The 26208-nt window shown below is 39.0% G+C and overlaps 1 protein-coding gene across 1 annotated transcript in view; it reads left to right on the plus strand.

The window, feature by feature from the left end:
* The first annotated feature begins 6800 nt into the window (after positions 1-6800).
* Positions 6801-26208, plus strand: part of TMX4 (thioredoxin related transmembrane protein 4) — a 45634-nt gene continuing 26226 nt past the window's right edge. Inside the window, exons 1-3 of the mRNA XM_014828685.3 lie at positions 6801-7198; positions 17726-17841; positions 26097-26142. Of these exons, the coding sequence (XP_014684171.2) occupies positions 7014-7198; positions 17726-17841; positions 26097-26142 (347 nt within the window). The 5' untranslated portion in view covers positions 6801-7013. The remainder of the gene's footprint in view (positions 7199-17725; positions 17842-26096; positions 26143-26208) is intronic.

Genomic DNA, 26208 nt, shown 5'->3' on the forward strand with positions numbered 1-26208 from the left:
CTACATCTACCTTATCCTGACTAATATACCACCTTTAACATATATAAATATCCATATACATACAGTTTTGTTTCTTGAGTCTTTACTCTGATCCATGTATCTATTTGCTGCTTCTTATATAATACTTTCCTGTCTTACTGTAACTTTATAGCAGATTTAATACCTGAGAAGGCAAGACCTGCATTATTGTTCTTTTTCAAAACCCTGTTGGCTAGTCTTAAGCATTAACTTTTTAAGGTAGACTTTTAGAATTCTATATAAAAGCCTTTGGTTGGATTTTGAATCATACTGCATTAGATTTATAGATTAAATTAGGAAAATTGACATCTCTGCCATATAAAGTCCTGGAGCTTTTTTCATATGTCTTGCACGTTTCTTTAGGTTTTGTTTTATTGTTTTCATTGTGTTTGAATAAGATATTTGTCTAAATTACATTTTAAAATCAATTCTTACTAGTGTGTAGGAAGAGAATTGATTTGTCTACATTTCTCTTGTATGCAGCTTTTCCTGAGCTCGTTTATTAGTTTTTAAAGAAATTAGTTGATTCTTTTTCACCAAGAGGTAGTCCTGGGCTTGCTGTTTCTTGGAGGCTTATCAAGTCTCCTTCTGAATCTGTTTCTAGTCACTAGCTTGGAACAATTGCGTGTATTTCCATCCTTCATGGTTTCTTCTGCCATCTGTTCTAGGAAGTGTCCTATTTAAACTCTCCCTCCATCTCTTGTTCCTGTAAGGCATTTAGCAAATCTGTTTGTGTAATTAAATTCCTGTCCTATTATTACTTTATGGACTAATTTTACAGCATGGCATAACTTATTTAATATTTTCATACTGGTTTCACCATCCTCCATAGGAAAACTGTTGTATATTTTTTCTATACCCTATTATTATGGAGTTTGTAATCTGAATATAATCTCCTTATCTCTCATTGATTATCCTCATAATATCAAGTTGCGCACTGCCAATTTTATCGAGGTCTTTGCTTGTTAGTATGTATTAAAAGTTTCTACCACTGGTATATAAGTTCTTATCTTACTTGGTAAATTATTTTCTTACATCCATTGTTCAATGTGTAAAAAGGACACAGAGTACAAAAGACAGATATCTGATCCTTATGAGTCTGTTTACAAAAATGTTAGCGTATTCTTATGAGTCTTTTTGAACAAGTTTAACAAAAATCCTGTGAAGTCCATGAGTACTTAAATACCATGGCATCAAAGCATGTAGCTATCCAAAGGCTTGTAAACCATTCTTTCCAATACCTTTTACCTCACAGGGGGAGCCTACCCACAAAAGGTAAAAAGGGAGAGGTAGTTCTCACTCCGCTTTCTGGAAATATCACCCCCAAAACACCCCCCAAGCTACTCTTGACTAAGCCATCAAAGGAAGATAGTGGACTAGTCAGAATAGGCTAGACGATGCTTCAGGGACAAACACTTCCACATTTTCAGAGTGGCTTTTTGACAGATGAAAGACGGTTACAATTATTTTGCTGCTTCTTGTTAAGGGGCAAAGTCTAATTCCTCTTCTCTTAAATCTGGACTGGCCGTTAGTGACTTGTTTGACCAATAGAATGTGGTGGCAGTGACATTCTCAGATTTCTGAAGCAAGTTCTTAAGAAGCAATGCAGCTTCTACCCAGGCCTCTGGGAACTCTCACTCTAGAGAAAGTAAGTATGACAGCCCTCCAACCGCCATGCTGAAGGAAGCCCAAGTAGCCACATGGAGAGGCTGCATGGATAGGAGAGATGTCCCCTCAGTCCCCAGCTTTTTTAACCATCATGTACCAGGTGCCAGAATAACTCTAGCCTTAGCCCCCAGGTGCCTGCCAGAATATGAAAGAACCCAAGCAAAAACAGTCCAGCTGAGCCTATCAAACCCCAGAACTGTGAGACACTATATTGAGATGGTTAATTATCCAGCAATAGCCTACCTGAATGGGCTTATCATAATGAAAATTTATATCTTGCCTATGCAGAGTCCATTTAGAATCCAGGAGACTGTCCAGGGCGCTGTCCTCCCTAACGCCTCTCAGCAATTCAGGCTTCTCTGGTCCTGGAAACTCCTAGATCATGACCTTTCGTGTGTGTGTGAGAGAGGAAGATTTGCCCTGAGCTAACATCTGTGCCAGTTTTCCTCCATTTTGTATCTGGAATGCCTCCACAGCATGGCTGAGGAGTGGAGTAGATCCGTGCCCAGGATCTGAACCTGTGAACCTGGGTTGCTGGAGCGGAGCGCATGGAACATTAACCACTTGGCCACGGGGCTGGCCACTCATGACCTTTTCCCTAAGGTTCCACAGCAGGCAAAGGGAACACTGGAGCATCTTGCACCAGTGATTAAATGCTTCAATCTGCAAGTGATACACATTCACATCCCTTCTGCTTGCAGACCAGTGGCCAGAACTTTTACACTAATATGCGTGACTTTGAAGAGGGTATGAAAGCATCCTCCTCTGCAGACTGGGAAAGAGAATGGAACTGGATATGCACCCACCACACTCTTCCTCTTTCTCCTGCTATTGCGTCACCTCATCAGAGTCCAAGCAATTCCTTTTCCACTAAGAACCATGTGTTTTTTGTGTAATCATAGTTGCCCCATAGTGCCACCGTTGGTAACTACTCTAGGGACAAAAACTCTTTCTCTCGGTACCAGGTACCAAGCTTCCTAAAATTGTACTTCCATTCTTTAAACATGCAAAGGATTAAGCACTGACCTAGTTACCTGTTGTTGCATAACAAATTACCCCAATCTTAATGGCTGAAAACAACATTTATTATTTCATAGTTTCTGTTGGCTGGAGGACCCAGTTAAGCTGTTCCCTCTGGCTCTGGGTCACTCATAATGCTCAGTCATCTCAAGAATAGGGGAAGAATCTGCTTCTAGGCCAGTCATGTGGTTGTTCACAGAATTTAGTTCTTCCAAGGCTGTTGGACTGAGGCCTCACTTCCTCACGAGAACTTGTCTAGAGGCCTCCCTTAGTTCCTTGTCACATGGAGCTCTCCATATGGCATCTCAGAATGAGCCAGCAAGAGAAAAAGAGATGGGGTCCCAGGTTTTTGTAACCTTATCACAGAAGTGATATCCCATTACTTTAGCTATATTTTATTCATTAGAAGTGAGTCCTGTGGACCAGCCCACACTCAAGGGGAGATGATTACACAAGGGCTTGAATACCAGGAGGTGAGGGTCTTGGAGGCCATGTGGGAAGATGCCTATGCCAATCACTACTATGAGTTGGGTATTGTGCTCTGCAGGGATGCAAAGACACATAAGGCAAAGCCCTTAACTGTGAAGAGTTCCTACTAGGGGTTGGAGGAATGAGGAAAGAGGGTTATAACTACATGTAATTATATACAATGTGATAGAGTTATACCGGGAAGAGCTATTAGATCCAAGAAGAGAGAGCAGCTAATTCCGCATGACTATTGGAGGTACAGTGTGAGCTACACGATAGAGGATGAATAATGATTCACTAGGCTACTAGAGAAGAAGAGTGTTCTAAGCAGAACAAAGAGGCAAGGAGGCATATAAGTACCTTGTATTTTTTTGTTTTTCTAGAGAACACAGATCTTTTTCTAGAGAACACATATATATATATTTTTTTTCTAGAGAACACAGATCTAATGAGACAGCAGCTGCAGTATCATTAAAGCTGGGTGTCCCTCACTCTTCTGTGAGGTGCTGGCCATGCAGACTTTTTCCTTGGTGGGTTCTTACTACCATGCTGTGGACTCAGAAATAGCCACACATGATTCTACTTAAAGACTGTCATCCAGAAGGGGTAGATGAAGAGGGGATGTCGGAACAGGAAGTTAATGGGATGGAGTTTAAAAAAAGGGAGCCAACTGTTTGTCCAACAAATTCCAGCATACTACCACTTTCTATGGACACAATGATTTTAACTGAAATAATGCGATGTTGATTACACTGTAAATTTGGGAATGGCCAATATTCCTATGGTAGAAATGTGATGCAGTGGTGATAAATGTGCAGATCTAGGGGTATAAGGAAAGGGTATTTGGATTGTAACTCCCTCTTGAACCCTAAAGAAGGGGAAGTAGGTTGGGGACCCATTGTCAACCCAACCTCACATCACACTGTAAAAGATTTCACCAGTGATCACTACGTGCTTGGGAAACGGGGAGTAGCTTTGTGTTACTGGAGCATAGGCGATTGTGGGGATGGTGGAACGTAAAGTGGGCAAAACTGAAGCTGGACTGTAGAGGACTTTGTGTACCATGTAAGTCAATTTGACTTTAACCTAGGAAAAATAGAGAGTCCTAGAATCATTGTAGCATGTTGTGCCTCCAAATAATAAGAAGTAACCTTTGTTGAATCATATCGTGAGCCGGGCATTATATTTATCTCATTTAGTCTTCACGGCCATCTTATGCGGTAGGCTCTGCATTTAAACAGAACCTCGGTGTCAACTAGTTTTAGCCCTAAGTCACAGAGGTGGGAAGTGTCAGGCCAAGAGGCCAATCATGGTCTGACAGCACTGCTCCCTGACCTTGGTCTGTGCCACCACACTGCACATTTGTTCCTACACATTCTTGCTACATTCCTTCCTACTGAACTTAGTCTGAAGGTTAAGAAATGCAATTTTTGAACACACATTTTGTGTTAGATATGGAAAAACCTTCAACAGTCAGTATCTTTCGTGCCTCAGATATACTCTCTCTTTTCAATTTTTCATTTTGCAAATTTTCCAACATACACAAAAGTAGACAGAAAAGCAAAAATGAGTTTGGCTTCAACATTGACGTTGTCCCATTTTTGTTTCATCTGTCCTTCCTTCATTCCCCACATTTCATTTCTGGAGTTTTTTTAAGTGAATTCTAGATATCATATTACTTCAACCATAAATATTTCACTATCTGTAACCAATAAAGATTTTTAAAAATATGGTCATAACACCATCATCACACCAAACAAAATTAATAGTAATTCCTTAATATCAGATCCTATTTTTAAGAATTTTTTGGTTTTTTTGATGAGGAAGTTTAGCCCTGAGCTAACATCTGTTGCCAATCTTTCTCTTTTTGCTCAAGGAAGATTGTTGCTGAGCTAATATTTGTGCCAATCTTCTTCTATTTTGTATGTGGGATGACATCACAGCATGGCTTGATGAGCTGTGTGTAGGTCTGCACCCGGGATCTGAACCTATGAACCCTGGCCTGCCAAAGTGTAGCACTTGAACTTAACCACTATACTACTGGGCCAGCCCTAAGAATCTTTCTTTACCAATCGCATATCACGTATAAAAATTGTACTGAACAGAATGGTAGAATCCCCATGCATGAATCTCTTTTTTTTATAAGCACAATAAAATATTTTCCATTGAGATTATAAGATTGATCTGTATCCAATAACAGTGACTTTTAGTAATACTTATTGCAAGGACATTTTCCAAATTTACAATAGTTTGTAAATTTCAGTCATATTTTGATGATAAGACCTGGCTACACTTAGAATTTAGCGACTACTAATTAACACCTAATTCAGGTAAGATCTTCTCTGGAGGCAAAATTAATTCTTCTCTCCTATAAGTACTGATTGGAGACTGACATTGCTACTGGACACAAACACAGGTTCTTTACTTGCCACACAAGAGGGGCCAAATAAAACTGGAATGCCAGGCTTATGCAAGGAAAGGATTTGTATTTTGGGTGACGTCAGCCAGGAGAGGAGAGGGAGCCCTCAAATTCGTCTTGACTCCCTGAAAGATGGGAGGCAAGGGGTTTTAAATGTTGTCAGGCATGTGGCCTTGCTGGTTGGCACCTTCCCACCAGCTTGTGCTTGCCTTTGTGAGGCCACTTGTAGAGAGGGGGATGGCAAGATGAGGAGTGGATACCCTTGGTTGTCTGCCTCTGTGGTGGATGGTGGATTCTGGCGCCAGGCAGCCAAGGACTAAGCAGGGAAGGGGGATGGGTGCTTTTGGTTTTAGCCCCATATATGCTGAGTTTAATGTAGGGGAACTGATATCAAGGCCAGTATTTATTTTATGTGCCCATAAAATAGTTGTATAGCTGTTTTTGTTTTAAGCCCAGGACAGAAAACATACTTTTCATGACATATCGACCACATTACCCAGTTTTACACTTTGCACACCTAATAAATTCTTATAAAGCATATTCTGAAAAAGCTCACCAACCCTCTAAGTGTAATTCCATCATACACACTAAAGATATGGTGGTCTCAAGGTACAGATGCACCTTATGCGTATCTGGAAAGAGATCTGGAAATCATTTAAGGATATTCTCATTTTAGATCTGACAAAACTGTAGCCTAGAGAAGTGTGGGGTGCATTTTGTTGCAACCGGCAACATTCTTATTAACTGACTTATTTTATCTGTTAAGACCCACGTTGTAAAAATTTTTATGAAATTAAAATTATTTTTGTCAAACAATACAATTGCATAGTCTAGTTTCACTATTGACTCCAATTAGGGAATGATGCTTCAATTCACACCTGCAGAGAGTACTGACATTTTCTTCTCCCTTTTAGCAAGAGATGCCCACCACGGCCCTCGGCTTTTCATTAAACAGGTTTCCCTTGCAGTCCACTTGTTATTTTGGCTACCCCTGAGGAGGGGGGATGCATTTTTAAATTACGGGCCATATTTCTCTTTAGAAAAACCCACACGCGCCAACCCCACTTCCCGGGGAGCTGGGCACACGCGGTGCATGTTCTAACTTAAGCAACATTGGGTCATCTGTTTATTTTCAGCGCGGCATTCAGGAAGAAAGGGCGGCCGTTGCCATGGCAACCGACACCCCGGGCAACGGCAAGTCGAGGCAGGAGGGGGCGTGGCCTCGGCGAGCCCGGCCGATAAGAGGCGGCGCGGCCGCCCGCGTCCGGAGCGGGGTCTGGGGTGCGGCGGGCGGAGGCGGGGCGACCCGGCGTCTCCTCCGACCACCTGGAAAGGCCCCGTCTGGCAGGGAAGCGAGGCCGCGGGTCCGTCGCCGCTTTCCCCGCACCCCGCGCCGAGGAGCCTCGCTCCGCGCGCCAACATGGCGGCCGGGCGCTGCGGCCCGCTGCTGACGGCGCTGGTGGCCGCCTGGGTCGCGGCGGCGGCGGCGGCGGCGGCGGAGGCCGGCCCCGAGCAGGCCGCGCTGCCTGAGGAGCGGAGCCGGGTGCGGCCCATGACCGCCTCCAACTGGACGCTGGTGATGGAGGGAGAGTGGATGCTGAAATTGTGAGTGTGCCCGCACGCCCCGCTGTCCTCGCGGGTGCCGACCTCCCCGAGCCCGTGGTCGCTCGCGCTCGCCCCTTGCCCGCTGGGCTCGCCCTCAGGCCCGGCCCCGCCCTGCCTAGCCCAGACCTGCAGCCCAGCCCTGCGGTTCCCGGGCGAGCACCCGTCACCCCACTCCCCCGACCGCGGTGCGCATGCGCGCCCGGCTGGCCGAGGTGACAGCTGCGGGTGTAGCGCGTACCCCTCGCCTCGCTCGCCTGCTGCTTTGGAGGAGGAAGTGTTTCAGGGATGGGGTGGGTGAGCAACTTACTAAGGGGAAGAGGGGGAACAGGGGACGTCTGCAAGCCAATCGTGTGCTTTTGATACAGGTGTGTATGTAGAGGACAAAAGCGGCACTTCACTGACGTTTATGTCAAGTACAAACATAGCGTGGGCGAGGTATTTGTTGAATAAATAAAATTGCAGCACGGCCAAGAGCAGACGAGTTTGTACAAAGTATCTTAGTCTTTATGTTGAAAACCTCGAGATGTCATTGTGAAAAATAAAACAGAAAGATTAGTGCCTTTGAAGTTTTAAAGGAAGATTTCAGATAAATGTTATTTGTTACGATTTTTAGAGGTAGGCCCTTCTGGGTAGATAGCATACCTTAATTGTGCTAGTGTCATGAAGAAAAGGACATTAATGAATTGTGCCTTTGGAACAGTAGGAGGTAAATCGTGGATAGTGCCGTTTCTTGAAGGAGATGGGCAAATTCACTTTTGAGTTAGGAGCAGGCGAGGGATCGGTTCATTGTAGCTTCAAATTAACTCCTATTAGTAAGTGGTTGTTCGAAAGACTTGAAGTACACAGTGGGCAGATGTCTGAACAGGCTGGAGACCATCGTGGCTGGCTGGCAGGGACAATGAAGAATGTCTGGAGAAACGATCACTGAGACCACATCTCCTTGGCTTGTGGTTTCAGGCAGTATACATACTTGATCACTACTATTTAATAATTAATTTTACGTTGAGGTCATAGATGCTCTCGGAATTGGAGCTTTCCTTTATTTGTCCAAGACCGGATTTTGAATCTTTGATTTAGATTGCAAGCAGACGCCTATCGAATGGAAACCTCAGTGTGAGATCACGGCCAAAGTTATAAATCACTTAGTGGATCACATTGTTCAAAGAACATAATGCACATTACCTTCCACACAGGTATTTATCTTTTGGTCACAAAGAAAGGGATGTTTTAGACCTCAAAGTAAAATACCTTTGTTATAGTAATAAGTCAATGAAATTATTAAAGAGATCTGTAGACATGAAGCACTTATTAAAATAAACTGCGTAACTACTTTGATTGAAGGTGAGAGGGTCAGTTTCTATTTAAGAGAGAAACTTTTCCAGTAGAGCTTTATTTAGGACTGTCACGTTCCTAATAATTGTAAGAGTTTTAGGGAGACTTCATTTTGTCAGCTAGTTCTATGCAAAGATCTGTTTTTTTCGTAGGTGCTTACACAACAGAGTTTTTCTAGTTGTCAATTTTCTGATTAAAACTGAGTTTGTATATGTCCGTGTTGAAGGTCAAAGCAGAAAGGGCTGGCTGTGTTTAATGGCCTCAACTGCTTCATAGTTCCTTTTGAAATAGCTATGATTTTTTTTTTAAGTAAGAGAACCAAGGACTCTAAAACTCAGGTAAGTTTAAGCCACATGAATCTTCTAAGTGAGCAACAACCAAAAGCTCCTATGTTTGGCCATGTTGACGGTTCGAATTTTACTTCTTCATAAATGTGAAAGCCTAGACATAGTAATCAGTTGCTCGAAGCTTGCCATGTATCCACTGGGCTGTGTTTGGGCTCTGATGCAAGAGCAGATGAGACATGAAACCGGAAGTAAGCTGTGTAGGCACTTGAGATCATTGTAGAAGTTCTGTTTTTATCGAACACACTTCAGAATAGGTCGAGATGAAGTGAGGCTGGAAAGGAAGGAGGTATAAACCATCACATGCAACTTCTTTCTTAACACCAGAACCTAAGTGCTCGTCTTGAAGAAATACTGTGGCTCTTATTTGTGATCCTTCCTCTCCTCTCTTTGACAAAATCCAACACTTTAAAAAATATATAAAATTCATTATATTCTCAGTACCACTATAGACCTATTATAAGTTTCTAAGCCTTCATTCAAACAACCAATAAATGATCTGATTTTTTTCTGATGTATATAGTAGGGAAAAGGAGAATGTGTTAATACTATCTTCCATGTTAACACTTTGCTCAGGTGAACTGGTCATAATAAATGGAGATTGTTATAGGGGTCCACAGATGATGTGTTTAACTTCCCTAAAGAAGCAAGTTAGACTTTCTGACAATATTAAAAATTTGACGTTACTTTGATTGACAATTTTTTATTTGTTCATTTGCTTGTATGCTGCCTCTCTTCTGGGAATTTTTTCTTGTGTATTTCACTTCATACAAAGCTCCTATAATGAAATTCCTGGTTATACTGGTGTCGATAATTTAATTTATTTTAAGGACCTAGCATTGTTTGTCTACTCTGAGACATGAATAGCTCCTATTATAAAATTTAATTTGTTATATTTTCTTTGTCTTTCAAACAGTGAATTTTTTGGATCTATGCAAGTGAATTTTCAGTTTTAAAAAAGGACTTCTCTGTTTAGGAGAAAGATCAGTTAAAAATGTATTTGCAGTCAAATGCAATTCAATTTCAAATTCAGCATTTCAATTCTGAAAGCTTTTTTAAAATCTGAAAAATTATCCCGTTACTATTTATATTTTCATGAATGCTATGGACTTACTGTATATTCAGTTTTTCTCTTCCTGTTTGCTTGCATATATTGTTTTATATTTTTTACCCCTATTTCTGCCATGTCTCTAGAATTGACTTGCTGTGTTTTTTTCTCTCAACCCTTGATGAAAAGTTTGCCCTTTCTCTGGCTTAGGAAAGATGATCTAATCTTTAAGCCTTCTGATACTTTCTTTTCTCTATTTCCCTTATTTCATACTGTCCTTCATTCAGTTGCTTAGTAACCTTTTGCTATTTTAAACACTTGCTTGGCTCCCATTATCTCAGTCTTTGAGAATACTACTTTAGTTCTTTTGAAACACAAAAGCATGCAGTATAATATATTCTGTATATTCTTCTGGTGGGTTTTTTTCCCCCAAAGAAAGAAGTAGATATTCAAGTAGCTTAGTTTTGGCCTGCCTACCTTTAAACTGGTATCCAGAGAAGTGTCTTTGGGTTAAATTAGTGTACCTCTGTAAAGCATAGAGATCTTCATAAAGCACTACTTTTTCTGACTTTGTTCTTGTGGGGATCATATTCCAAAATTGAAATTAGTCATCTGGTGATGGAGGAAAGCTTCATTTCCTTAGGATCTCTAGGTTTTAGTATTGTTTTTTCAGTATTTTTCTTATACCTGGAGCGAACATCTTCAACATCACTCCCTTAACAGGCCCGTATCAAATAGTTGTAATTTCTTGCAATTTAATAGATTGTCTTAATTTGTTGGTTGAATGTTTAAGAGATAGTCATTAAATACTTGTTGTGTGTCAGGTTCAGTGTTGGGACCTGGGCAGCTGAAAATGAAGGAGCTATGTTCCTTGATTTCAAAGGACTGGCAGTCTATTGTGCTTTGAAGGGAATAAATGACGTATGTAGCTTTCATTTATCTTACAAATGTTTACTGAATGCTTCTTTTCTGTCAAAGCAGTGGTTCTCACCAGGCACTATTGGCGTTTTGGGTTAGACAGTTCTTCGATGTATGGGGTTGGCCCACACAGTGCAGAACCTTTGGCATCCCTGGCCCCTGCCTGTTACATTCTGGTTGTCACATGACAAAAAAAATTTAACAACCTCCTTTCCCTCTGCACATTTCCAAGTGCTGCTGACTGAAAACCACTGCCCTAGGTACCGGTGTGGGTATTGAAAAACAGCAGAAGTGTAGCTCATAGGCTAACCTAGAAGTGTTTGATTTCAGAGTGTTTCCACAAAGGGTATTCATTCACATCACCTTCTTCCTCATCATCATTTCAATCGCAGTAAACAGTTGCATTACTTACATCACATATTATGAGTGCTGCCTTATTTGATCATCTCAACAATCTGGTGCAGAATTATCGTTCTCATTAACTTGAGGAGATGAAAATTTGAAAAGGTTAAAGCTTTGGTCAAGGCCAGATCCTTAGTAAGTGGTAAGCAAGGCCAGAACTGGAAGGCAGCCCTGAGCTTTGCAGTCCCAGATGCAAGCCAGGGAGAGTAGGTGGGTAGTGGGAGAACCTGGAAGGAGGCACAGAACCTGGCTGTTTGGTGCTTAGGCTCTCAGCTGGCCAGCACCCTGACCCACGTGAGTGGAGGCCTTTTTCCTGTAGGATTCAGAGGCCCGCCCGTGGTTTTACGATCTCTAGCTTCTGCATATAAAGAGCGTTATTGCTGCATGCTCACTCCTGACTCTTCTCACCACTCAAACAGATGCCCGCCTTCACTATAGCCCAACCCCAGGAAAATTCTTTCTTACTGTGCCTTGTTTTCATCTAACATGGCCCTTATCACAACTTGTAATTATAAATTAGTATATGTACTTTTGTATTATGTTTTTGTCTGATTACTAGATGATAAACTTTAAAGTAGAGGAATTGTTTATCTCTGGAGCCTTAATAATTATCAAGTACTAGGTGTTCTATACGTAAACTTTTTTTTTGGGGGGGTGAGGAAGATTGGCCCTGAGCTAACATCTGTGCGAGTCCTCCTGGATTTTGTATGTGGGATGCCACCACAGCATGGCTTGATGAGTGGTGTACATGTCCATGCCTGGGATAGAAACCCATGAACCCTGGGTCTCCAAAGTGGAGCACTCAAACTTAACCACTATGTCACTGGGCCAGCCCCTCAATAAATACTTTTTGACTAAATGAATGAATGAATAATTGGCTTTAATTGTTCTTTTAATCAAGAGCTTCTTCAGGTGTATCACTGAAGGACAGACACATCTGTATATATTTTCTTAGGTGTTAAGAATGATGACTATTGGGGCCGGCCCCGTGGCCGAGTGGTTAAGTTCACACTTTCCAATTCGGTGGCCCAGGGGTTCCCCAGTTCGGATCCTGGCCGTTGACATGGCACTGCTCTTTAGGCCACGTTGAGGCCGCGTCCCACATACCACAACTAGAAGGACCCACAGCTAAAATATACAACTATGTACTTGGGGGATTTGGGGAGAAAAAGCAGGAAAAAAAAATGAATGATGACTGTCACCTCCCATTTGTTTATTGATGTAATAAATGTTTACTTGTGGCCTAGGACCTGCCAGGCCCTGTTTTAGGTACAAGGTATGCACCAGTTCCTTCCTTCATGGAGTGTTCATTCCAGTGAAAGTACTGAATTCCATTTTCTCTAGCAGGTGTCATGCTTTTTGTAGAGCTGTCAATTTTCAGTTTCCCTCTACATTTTATGATAACATGTCCTAGAAATGATCTTCTAAAGAAATATAATTTAGCATAAGGCTTTCAACTCTTGGGTCATTAAGAGTTTTTCTAGATTTTCCAGAAAGAATAATAATTCTTGATGTCTGTATTTGTTGCATCATTTGTTGACGTTTAATTTAGTTTCATTTATTAAGTCATAGAAAGATGAACCTAGGATACCTCTGTTGTCTTCATTATCACAGATTTTTCTGATTGTTTTGGTTTAAGTAAGTTCTAAGTGAAAATTGACTCTGTCATTGTCCATCTCGTTTCTGCAAGGATAAGAAGAGAGAATGTACTGGGAAACACTGGTGAAATTTGAGCCAGGAGAGAAGTAAAGAATTGCCCATTATTGGGGAATAAAAGTTTATTTTTAGTAAAATTTTATTTCTAGGAAATATATTTAAGTAATTCCTTCCCCTGAAGTGTTTTAGTTTACTTAATGAAATCTCACACCAAATTCAGTGAGTCATGCAATCAAAGAGTCAAGGGCCTTCAACCACCTTGCATATAGCAGAACCTAAGTGTGATTTGTACCTAAATACTAACATGGATAACAAAAGCATGCTGTGGAATTTTGTTTCCCAGAAACGAATAAAAACATTGGACTGATATCCAAGTTAGTGTAATTTAACAATGTTTAGGCTATCTGGAATGTATTTAAAATGTCTTTGTGAAGCTTACTAATTTTATATACCACTGTCACTTGCAAAAAATTTAAATAGAAAAGGTACTGTTTTGTACATTACATTACATTAGATACAAACATTAGAACCATGACTATAAAGGTTCTATTTCCTCTTGGAGACTTGTAAGTCAAAGAAAGATTAATTTGAATATAAAAGACAAAGTTATGGCAGGTGAACTCTTCTGTAGTTCTTAGGGGAAGACTGCCACTATGAACTAGGTTTAAATAATATACATGAAGATTGTGTTCAGTCATTTCTGGTGAGCTTTATCATGCATATGTACGTAAAGAAATTACATTTATATATACATATGTATAGACACACACGCACACAGAAAGAGAGCACGGGAGAGCAGAGCGTGAAGATCATGTGACTTTCCTTCTTTGTGTTCATTTGGGCCCTGGAGGTATTTTACTTATAGTAGGTTCTAAATTACTGTCTAAATTACTATCCTTTGTATACAAAAGAATACTAATGATTTTAAAAGCTGCAACAATGGCACAATTCCCACACCTGAGAGGGAGAGTTGGCTTATCTCAACCACCAAAAGAACCCACTGGGTTAGTGAATGGTCTTGGTGCCTTCCAACAGAATAAGCTCTGATTAAATCTTGGAAATAATGGCAGTAACAGTGCCTAGACCAACAGATAGCGCTCTGTATAAGGAATGTCTGAAATTACCTCAAGGGTGTTGTGTATCTGAGGGTCAATATCACCAAAACCCTAATTCGTATAAGAGCCTGTCTAGAGATGAGGGACTGAGATTTTGAAAAATGATGAAATTTACATGATTTAATAATTACTGATGTAGGAAATGTATCCAGGAGTTATATGAAGAAACAGGCCTAGAGAAACAAAGCAGAGAGGATCTAGAGTTTATTAAATTGTATGTCAAGATTTCCTCCTTATTTTTGGAATTTATTGCTTATTCCTTCTCTCTTTCTCTCTTCCTCTCCCACTCCCTCACTCCCCTCTTCCTCTCTCTCTGTGGGTGTTGGGTCTTATTTTCGTTGGAGATTTTTATCACATAAATACCTCCATCTGAGTTCTTGCTCTGTGTGGTCTTGGGTGACCTCAAGCGAGTCACTTTACACCTGCTTTGTGTGTTTGACAATGAGGTTGTAAAGTTCACACGAGCTAATGCGTCATAAAAGTGTCTTGGAAACCAAGTTGTGTGTTACAAATGTACTTTGTATTAATGATTGTTCCTAGTATGTGTCTGCTTTACACGTGTCATCTAATTTCCCAATAACCTGCTAAGGTAGTTGCTGTTATCCCATTTTGCAGATGAGGAAACTGAGGCATGGAGTGATTATCAACCTGCCCAAAGTCACATGGTTAATGTGGTTGGTCTTTCTGAATCTGGCCCAGCTCTTATCCAATATACTGAAATGCCTGTTGAAGTGTACTTAATAATAAAATGTTCCTTTTTTCCCTAAAGTTTACCATCAGTTTGCCCCAGTCTCATCTGCCATTTCCATATTTAGAAAATATGTAGAAAATTGTCTTCTCAGATGAAGAATGTAATTTTCTTTGAAGTTTGTTTACTTATTTATTTAGCGAACATTTATTAAGCACTTACTGTATACCGGGAATGTACTTTGCCCTGGAAATGTAGAAATACAAGTGTTTAAAAAACATCCAAATTCAAACTGTCAGTAGATTGTTCTTGGATCACGTTCTCTAGTCTGTGTCTCTTGGATCTCAGAGACTGGACAGTGAGCTGTAATGGGAGGATTAATGACCTCTTAGAATGATCTTGGAATTGGCTATACCAGTCTTTGCGAGAGATGGAGTTGAGAGGATGAACGACTGTGCTTACGAAGTCTGGCGGCTTCTGGGGCCTCCCTGGAGAGAGAAATGCATGCCTTGCTTTGAGCAGCCCTTTCTCTTCTGGGTTCTGTCTAATCTCAATGCTTTTACTGTCTTGACTTTTTACCACCTACCCCCCCATCTTTATTTATGTGAAAGACCAAAATCTTGCCCAGTTTCAGGGTTTTGTTGTTATTCAGCACAGTTGGTTTGTATTTTTTTTTTGAATGACACTTATATACCTGCTTCTGCTCAGTTCAAGATAAAAGGATTTGTAAATAATGACCTGACAGCACCTTTTGTTACCGAACCAAAGTGGGTTGGCCTCTTGGTGAGTTGAAATCAAAGCCTTCACCCAAAGTAGTTGTCACACAATATAAAGTTTGTTTTCAGCAAATAAAGGAGACCATGGGAATCGCTTTCAAAGCTGTGGCTCTCCAAGCAAGGAAAAGCAGGGGCCTTTTATTTTGAATGCGGAATGAATATTCAAAAGGGAAGTTTTGTCATCACATGCAGAGGTGGGTATAAGCTCACACAGGTTTGCTTTGAAAATATGCTTTCATACACATCGCGTGTTGTGCTAATAAGGCTTAAGCTCCTGCTGGGGCAGGGATCTTAACATTAAAATGAAGCAAAGGTAACTTTTGGTCACTTTTCTGCCCACCTGCACAGGCATCCTTCTTGCGGTGGGGTTTGGACTGATTCAGGGCAATTGGTGGTTGAATATTTTAACATAACTAAAAAAGACTTTTGAGAAAGTTAAATGCTTTTGAAACCTCCTTTCAGTTACTCGGGGCAGTTAGTCAGTGACACTTTGAGCCTAAATCTTGTTATGGAATTTGATCAGTTGTTTATCACTTTTTCCCCTTATTTCCTTTCTTAAGGCAGTTTTTCCCCAGTGTGTATTTTCTTCTTTTTAGCAGGCATTCTTTCCTACCTCTTTTTCTAGGTCACATTCACAGGTACCAGGGTTAGATCTTGGACATATTTTTTTTTAGGGATTACTATTCAATCCACTGAGCTTTCTAAACAGCACACTTCTCTGGATCCCATTTTAACATCTGCAGATGAAATGAACCACTTCAGAGCTTTATGGTGTGAGTATTCGTGATGTGTTCCAGGACCATGGGAGAGCAAGGTGAGGCCACCAGCATCTTGCCAGGTTGATGGCCCAGCCTTCCAGTTCTTCTCTTTGCTTCCATCTCACCCTTCCCTGATCCATCATCCACAGAATTGCAAGTGATTTTTCCGAAATGTAAATCGGATCATAATTCTCTTACCTCTTTAGGGCTTACATGGCGCTTCAAATAAAGTCCTAACTCCTTTTATAACATTTTTAAAGGCTGTGGATAATGTCTTCACCATCCCCTCTCAGTAATCTGAGGCTTCACACATACCATTCTCTCTGCTCAGATTAGAACATTCCTTAACCCCTCTCTGGCTGTTCCCTCCGACTTTAGATCTTAGGACGTGTGCCTCTTTCTCTGTGACCCCTTCTGAGATCACCCAGCTCCTGAGTGTATCCATAGCAGTGTTCCTCACTCTCAGTCACAGCATTTGCCACCGGGACTGTCATTACCCCTGAGCTTAGCTCTGTCCACTTCTGCACTGTACAGTCTGCAAGGAGAGGAGGCACCTGTCTGTCTTGTTCACACTGGTAGCTTCAGCTTGTAGCATAGTTGTCAATTCATGTTTATTGAATGAAAAAATAAATGTAAAACCAGGGTTCTGGTTAATGGCCCAGGTGTTTCTAACTCCCATTTAAGAAAGTGTTGGGTAAAACTGGTTTAGCCTTTAACTTTTTTCTCGGAATGGTTGAGAACTGCCACAGACTTTGGAAATGCCTCACGTTCTTGGGGACCTACTGTTGACAGATCTTCTGGTCTCTGTTCATCAGATCTGTACCTTTGATGGATCCGAAACTGGTTTGGCTAGTTTAGGGACATCCTGGTGAAAATTGTCCTCATTTAGTAGGGCACTCAAAACAGTGTTAACCCTCAAATATCAAAAGCCATCTGGAAAGTGACAAAATTTGAGTTGATTCTGAGAATAACACTGAAATAAAATATTTTATGTATTATACAATTTGTGAAAATCTTCTTAAACTTTGGCTAATTTTCTTCCCAGGGAATTGATACTCATACATTAAATTCTAGGGGGGAAATGCGCTTCTGTTTTTCTGTATCAAATGACTTGAGAAAAGCTTGCTTTTGTCCTTCCTTTTTGTTAAGTTTTTGTTTTTGCTTTTTTTTGTGAGGAAGATTGGCCCTGAGTGAACATCTGTTGCCAGTCTTCCTCTTTTTGCTTGAGGAAGATTGTCCCTGAGCTAACCTCCTCTATTTTGTGTGTGGAATGCTGCCACAACATGGCTTGGTGAGTAATGTGTGGGTCTATGCCCAGGATCTGAGCCTATGAACACCAGGCCACTGAAGCAGAGTATGTGAACTTAACCACTATGCCACTGGGCTGGCCACTAAGAATTTTTTTAAAGTTAAATACTCTATTTCTCTTTGTTTTTTTTTTACAGATATTTTTCATATGTTTATATTGATTGACCATTCTTCTTTTATAGTTATGCCCCTTGGTGTCCATCCTGCCAGCAGACTGATTCAGAATGGGAGACATTTGCAAAGAATGGTGACTTACTTCAGATCAGCGTCGGGAAGGTAGATGTCATTCAAGAACCAGGTACTGTGGATGTCAAACATTAAATGCAAAAGTTTGTTACTTTTTATTTTTAAAATTTTCAAGTGTATTTCAAGATCCTTTTCGAGGATAAGGGGTACCCTTGAACTGACCATCTAGAATCAATAGATAACATTTTGGCATATTTGAGTCTGTTTACACATACATATATGTGTGTATATATATATTTATATTTTTATATTATTATTTTTTGCTAAGTCTTTTGAAAATAAGTTGCAGACATCATGATATTTTTCTCTTCAATACTTCAGCATATTACAATTTCCCTAATTATTTCCCACATGACTTCTTACAGTTTTTTGACCCAGGATCTAATCAAGGTTCACCATTTTCATTTGGTTGATATGTTTTTAGTTGCCCTTTATCTAGAATAGTCCCCATTTTTTTCATGACATTGATATTCTGAAAAGAACTGATCAGGAATTTGCCCAAAAGAACTGACCAGGAATTTGCCCGGGTTTCCTTCTGGTGACATTTAGCTTATTCTTGTGTTTTCTGCATTTTCTATAAACTTGAAGTTCAGTCTAGAGCTGTTATTTTGGGTTAGACATTTATGCAAGAGTACTTCATAGATGATGCTGTGACTTTATATTGTATCCCATCAGAAGACATGTACTGTCACCATTAGTGATGTCGCGTTTGAGCACTTGGTTAAGGTAATGACATTAAGCATCTCAGTTACAAAGAAAAGACCCCAGTTTGTAATCGGCAGGTAATCTGTGGGTGATACTTTGGGTTTTAAGATACTTGATGATCTTACCTGAGTTAAATGTTTCATTGTGGGTTCCAGAATGGTGAATTTCTAATTCTGTCATTCCATCTACATTTATTAGCTGTTAATGATGTAATTTTTCAAAAGGAAGAGGAAGGTAGAGGAGACTTGAATTCTGAAAAGATACAATTAATTTCTATTTGCAGTTTAAAAATAACTGTGTGTATTACATATGAATCCAGAGAAGAAAAATTGGGCTTTTGTAGATTGAAATCTCTAATTTGTCTATGTTCAAAGTTTATTCATTTTTTCCTATCTACATTTAATTTCTACCTGTTGCCTCCCTTTACAAGGGAAAAAAGAAGGTAGGTATGCAAGTGTAGCTATTGCCTTTCTGTACTTACTGAGAGTTCAAAAAACACAAGGTAATGAATTACCAGTTACTTGGGCAACAAATTGGATGGTTGTGTGTTAAGATCAATGTGTTGAGAAACCCATGGAGAGAGATTTCTATTAAAAGCCATGAGTCCTTAAGGCTCCATCTTTTGAGCATTTGAATCTGAGCCACTTCTGGCCATCTGCTATTTCAAGATGAACAGTTGTGGTTATTAGTTCGTGGTTTGGGCCATTATAATGAGTTATTCTGTTTGGAGGTCAAGTTATTAGAATTACATTTTTGCTGTAAACTTGTTTTCATCTTTTAGTAGTTTGAGTCCAGTGAAATCAGGTATAACCCTTGTTAATTAGTGGACACTAGACACATTTTATGATGAGTTTCTTAGAAATGCAGCTGGCCAATCACATTTCAGTCATTTTGTATACCTACTGTGAATTCACAGCATGATTTGAGTTAAAAGAATTAAACAGTTGGCTTTGTGATGGATTCACAAATCTAAGTCTAACTGAAGATAATCTTTCCATCTAAAATGTAGACTTACAACTGTCTTTTCCACTATAAGTGGATTAAGTGCTTTTTTGATAGTGAAGTAAGAGAGAAATTGATTATGATGAAATATTTAAAAAACAAATTCATCACTGACTCATAGTATTTATGTAAAACAAGCTATATATGTTTGAAATCTTTATCAAAGAAGAAGGAAAAAAGTCTTTGATGTGGTATTCTATAGAAATAGTGAGGAAACACTGTCCATAAAAGGAAAAATGATTGTTTTATGTAGTAGAATAATTTTTTAAAGTAGAAAGTCTAGAATTCTTTAAGTTATAAAAACTTAAAAACTGTAAATAAAACTTAGGAGACAAAATTCTACATGCATGATTGAGTGGCCTAGAGAATATTTCACTTCAGATTATACTATTTTATGTTTATATATTTTATGTTTATTATACTATTTGGTTTTTATAATTTTACTTTAAATTACAAACCTAGCTTTCAATTAATCTTTTAATAGAGTTTAGAAATAATGTGTTTATTCAAATATTTGAGTTCCTGCCCTGCACCAGGCCATGTTCTGGATCCTGGGATGCAGAGGTGAATAAGGAAGACAAAGAGCTGGCTCCTCATTGAGCTTACATTCTGGTGAAGGAGATAAACAGTACCAAAAGTAAAAGAGCAAATAATGTCTAATGGTGGTAAAGGCTATGAAGAAAAGTAAGCAGGGTCAAAAATGTAGAAAATAATGGCAGCCACTATTTTAAAGAGGATGTACAGGGAAGGAGTGTTTGACCAGAGGTCTTGACAGATTGGGAGAGTGAATTTCACCAGCTTTGGGGGAGGAGCATTCCAGGCAGAGCAAACACCCTGGGCAGGTGGGAGTGTGCTTGGCTTATTTGAGGACCAATATGACAGCCAGTGGGGTACTTCAGATAAATGGGGCTGGAGATATAGCTAGGGACCAGACCATACACTGTCTTTTTGGCCATGGCAGGGAGTTTAGGTTTTATCTGAAGTATCATAAGAAGGAAGCTCCTGGAAGGTTTTGAGCAGAGGAGTGACATGACATGATTTATGTTTTAAAATAAGCCCTTTGGCTGCTATGTGAAACATGGACTATAGGGCGTCGGAAGTGGAGGCAGGAGGCGCAGTTCGGAGGTTACTGTAGTGGCCCATGAGTTGAGAAGAGGGAGTTTTGGACTAGTAGCAGCAATGGTAAGTGATTGGATTCGAGATACTACATTTGGCTACATTATCCAAAGGGATTTCCTGATAGATTAGTTGTAGCATTTGGTAGAAAGAGAGAAGATGAAGACTGAAGGAGGAGCAGGTTGGGACAGGGTGTAAGTCTGAGATGTTTAATAGAAATCCAAGTAGAGATGAGCTAGAGATTTACAACTGAGGGTGATCAGTGTAGTGGTATTTGAAATGAAGGAAAGAATTGAGATTATTTAGGGAGTGTGTGCTGGAGAACTGGTTTGAGGGTTGAGAACCAGGTCACTCTAACAATTAGAAGGAAAGAAATAGTTCCATCAGAGGAAAAGGAGAAGCCAGGGAGGTGGGAGGGAGATGGCGAAGTGGGGGCTCCTGGAAGCCAAATGAAGAGAGTCTCTCATGTGGTACTCGTTTACTGGCAAGCCTCTGGGGCAGCTTGTCCCTATTCCTGGGAGCTATCTGCGTATTTACTTCACTTTTACAAAATCTAATGTCCTGAATGGGCCATGGGAAACCATTGAAATGATGATTTTTCTCTACAGTTTAGCACTTTACTGGATATTTCTGTCTACAGACTTTTATTTGGTTACAGATCTCCATCAGTACACTCTTTCATCAGAGCTGCCTTGCCACAAGAGTGCTAGCAAGGGATAATTTCATTTCTTTTCCCTCAAGTGAAATTTAAAAGAAAGGGAAAGTAAGAATTTTTGAAGTCTTCATGCATACCCTTTAATAATTCTTTTATAAATCTTATTCAAGAATTTTATCATTCTTACTCTTTAATAATTCTCACTCATAGTTCATACTCTATAATTCTTTCATTGGTATATAAAATAAGAGATGTTTTTAAGGTATTTTAAACAGAAAAGAAGATTTGAGAATTAGAAACACTGGGGATTATAATAAGCTCATTGCATTTTTACAGCCGAGATGTAGACGTCCAGGAAAGGACAGGCCTTAGATGAGGGTACATTACACTGCCTCTTCAATCCTGCATAGTCCAGGTGATGTTGCAGTTGAGCTGAATTTGGGGAATTAAATTTAATGAGTAAGTACTTGAACCGTCTGTTCCATGCAGATAAGCTTAGTTGTCAAGGACAGGAAAACAGCAGCTGTTCATAGAGCATGCATGAGTGGTGGCCATTTGACTAGATTAGAGGTAAGCGGGACCCCTGCGGTGGCCAAGAGTAAGCATTGTGTTTAAAACCACTAATTTATTACAGAAGCCAATTTAGTTTACTGTACTTCACTTCCTGTTAATATTTTAATTTTGTAATTGTAAAAGTTAGTCTTTTGTATTCTGTTGACAACTTTAGGGTATGGTTAGTTCTACTTTTTTCCATTGTTTTCCTTCTGCTGCTTTCTTTAGTGATATTAACTAACATTTAGTAAGCCTTTACTTCAGCCGGTTATTTAAGCACATACATACATTTTAGCTTCACAACAACCCTAGGAAGAACAAACTCTTTATCTCTGTATTATTCAGAATACTGAGGCTTAGAGAAGTTAAATAATATGCCCAAGGTAACACAGCTAATAAATAGTAGAACAGAAGCTAATAGCTATCCTTATTTTCTTAGTATTGAACTTAATTTCTGTTGTGTTTTTGCATATCAAAATATAATTCTATGCCATAATTTTTTCTCTAATATTTTAATTCTTTATGTTTTGCTATATGTCTTTAAGATAAGCTTGCTAATAAGAAATTAACTTTTTCCTGCATTCTGGATTAGTGCCCCTTTTATGTTGCAATGCAACCTTCTTTTTAAAGTGGAAATTAAATTACCCTTAAGGTAAAAAAAGCATGCAGAAATTTTGGAGACTTTGTGGTCAAACTTTATCCCTGTTATTTATTTATTTATTTAACCTTTAGGTTTATGAATGCACTTGTTTCTTCCACACTTTCTGAAGTTTGTTGCATGAACCATTATGCAAACCTTGAAATGAGCTGTTGCCGTGCTGTTATAAATCTTTAAGATCCTCACTTGTTTTTAAACCCTGAAGCCACAACCTCAGATGGTACTTCTCTATTCCAAGGTGGTCATGTTTTAACTTTTCGGGTAATGACATTCTCCCTTGACAGTTCATCACATCAGTATTAAAGGTTAAAAGACATTTTTGGAGCACTGACATGAGACCCAGGGCTGTCTGACGTCTTTCAGCCTCTCACAAGTGACATTTATTTGAGATGAATTTCGTGTGGTGTCGAATCTTCAAGCGCTTAGTAGTGTGTCATAATCTAAGGACCACTTTGGCTGTTCTTGATTTTGTTGTTATAGATTTTACTGAATACATCTTCAGTGACGGTATTTTATTCCAGACAACAAACTGAAGTCATATCTGAGTTAGATGCTATAACCTTATTATTAATATTCCACGAGTTGTCATTTGAAGAAATATTGACAAAGAAGCGTAAATGAAAGCAGTCTGGAGGTGCTACAATTTATTAATAGTGGTCTTGTTTTAAATGAACCTTAGTCGATGGCCTTGTAAATTGGTGTACTGGTTATGGAAAACAAAACAGCAATTCGTATCAAGAGCCATAAAATTCTTATGTGCTTTAATCTAACAATTTTGGGAATAAGTGTCCTGTTATACCTTCTAGCCTGAACCAGAAAGATGCAGAAAAATCCCAAAGACCATCTGCCACTGTGTTTCTTTTTTCTTATTTTCTCTGTACTCATTGATTTTCAAGGACACATTTATTTTTAAAGATATGTTATCCAAAATAATGTGCAATTTCCAAAGCACTTAAGACTAAATTAGTGTTTATTACATCCTCTTATTTTATTCTAACTTTGAATCAGAGATTTACATATAGAAAAATAATAGCTAGCATTTATTTAGTATTTATTATATGTCAGACACTTTTCTATATGCTTTATAAGTATAAAATCATTTAATACTGAAATACTACAAAATCGAAATTCTGCCCATTTATAATAAGAAAACTGAAGCCCAAATAGCTTAAATTAACTGTTTCGTGTTACAGACTAAGACGACGTAGAAGTGAGGTTTGACCCCAGGCAAGCTGGCCCTTGAATCTGGAAATATTGTTTTGCATATTGTATGATTTAGTGTGTTTTATGAAATATTTTTAATATTTATTTATTTGCTTTTTTACTTATTGCCATGGCCAGTGATGACCAAGAAGATATGAAAGACTTTAAAGAATAAGTTAAAAATACTGCCTTCCATGATACCTAACATTTATTAGAAATCCTATCTATTTATTCTAATAAAGATAAAATCAAAATAGAAGCTTGAAGAAGTAGTGGAATCTTCTTTGTTTGCTCATTGCCTTTTAAAAGTCAAGTAATGAAGTGTGATTTCTAACACTGTAATTTTCCTTAGATAAAACTTTTTGGTGGTCATAAGACTATAGCTAGGAAAGAAGTGAGATAAGAAACTTTGTAATATTTATTTTAAACAGAAGCATATGATAATTTTTAAGCATTTAGGATTGCCAACACTTTGTCGTCTGGCAGTTGAGAGTTGGCAGTATACTGAAAGATACCTTTGTTCCCTCCTAGGATGGAGTTCCAAGCACTGTTAGAGCCAGAGATGCCCTGTAGACAGAGATGCTTATTACAATCCTCAGTTGACTTCTCAGGTCACCAGGTCACCTCTGTTTTTGTGACTGCCAGTACAGCCTTTCTTTTCCTTTAATGTACAATAATAAACGTATGTAGTAAATGTTTCTTTGTGTAACGTTCACTTTTACTACCTTCAGAGTACTGTGTTTTCTTTTAAGTGCCATAGGGATGTTTTAAAGTCTTCTTGATTTGATATGAGAAAAAATAGAGAATCCTTTGGGAGGACTCATCATCAATCAATAAATTATTATGCTGAATACAGATTTAATTTATAAAATGGGTCTAAGCAAATTTTCCATGTTTTTAAAAGTAAAGCTTCAGTATTTGAAATGGCAAGTGACCACAGAGATATAAAATTTGAGCTACTTTATTTGAATAGATATTTTATTTTGTCCAGATTGTTCTTCAGTGGGAAAGGCAGAAGTGAAGAGAAATGTTAAAATGGTGTCTGTCATTTTTCCATGCTGGCCAGGAGTATCCTTTAGCTTTCTTTCTCTTTGCCAGACCAGGGTTACTCACTCTTGATGTCCACTTAAGTATTTGTTTGTAAACATTTAAACAGCAGGGACCTGTTCTTCATTCCTAGTCTTATTCAGGTTTTCATTGCATCCCTTTTCTTGAGATCATCTATCTCTGTTTATGCTATGATTGTGATTATTAAGTTCTTTCCCTCTGCCACCAGACTGAGAGTTGTGTGAGAACAGACTGTATGTGTTTTGCTTATCTGTGCCTATCACAGTCCCTGGATCAAAAATGGTGCTTAGTAAATATTTGCTGAGTGACTAAGGGTTTTATTTGTCTTTGTCTTCACATGTATCTAGCATAGCATTTGATATGGAGTTAGTGCTCAGTAAAGGTTTGCTAAGGCAAATTGGGCACATCTGTTTAATGTACATAGAGTACCTTGACAGTACTTGCAAATTTTATAAATGTGCAAAGATTATACATGATCTTGTTATTTCATATTCTTTATTGTTCTTTTTTTTTTTTGCTTTTTTACTGAGGAAGATTGGCCCTGAGCTAACATCTGTTGCCAATCTTCCGTTTTTTTTTTTCCTCTTTCCACAAAGCCCCAGTACATAGTTGTATATCCTGGTTGTAAGTCATTCTGGTTCTTCTATGTGGGATGCTGCCACAGCATGGCTTGATGAGCGGTGTGTAGGTCCGCACCCAGCATCTGAACCAGCAAACCCAGGGTCACCGAAGTGGAGCGCATGAACTTAACCACTTGGCCACATGGGGCCAGCCCCTTTATTGTTTCTTTTAGGCTTATAACTGATATAATAATACCTGTAATTTATTGAGTTGTTGTTATGTGCTAAGCACTTAACAACTGATCTAATCTAACTTCAGAAGAATTCAGTTAATTGTTTATTTTGTTAATTATATTCAGTTAATTGTAATAATTTAATACACCCATTTTATAGATGAGGTATAAAGGTTAACTAATTTGTATAAGGTCACAAAGCTACTAAATGGAGAATTTAGTATTTAACCCGGCTTGCATGCCTCTCAAACTTATCCTTTCAGCCATCGTACAATTCCAAGTGGCGCACAAGCCAGAAAACTCCAGGGTAACTCATCGTAGATAAGCAGGTTGTATGTCAGTGACTGGAAAGTGTTAGGTAAATAAAAATGGTTAAAAAAAGTAAAATTTCTTTAAGTCAAAAAAAGAAATGGTAAATGCAATTCAATACTTGTGATGATTTTGATAATGTGGTTATGAAAGCAAGCTCAAGGCTGCTTGTTCTTAGAACTTAAGTGAGGTATTTGGGGCAGACCAAGTCTGACTTGTAACTTTTTTTGTTTTTGCTTCTTGTAGGTTTGAGTGGCCGCTTCTTTGTCACCACTCTCCCGGCATTTTTCCAGTAAGTTTAAGTAACTTTTTGGTCTTGCGAAGATTAGAAATCAGTAGATAATGTACCAGGAATTCT

This window comes from Equus asinus, chromosome 15, assembly GCF_041296235.1.
Source record: "Equus asinus isolate D_3611 breed Donkey chromosome 15, EquAss-T2T_v2, whole genome shotgun sequence".
Classification (NCBI taxonomy): Eukaryota; Metazoa; Chordata; class Mammalia; order Perissodactyla; family Equidae; genus Equus; species Equus asinus.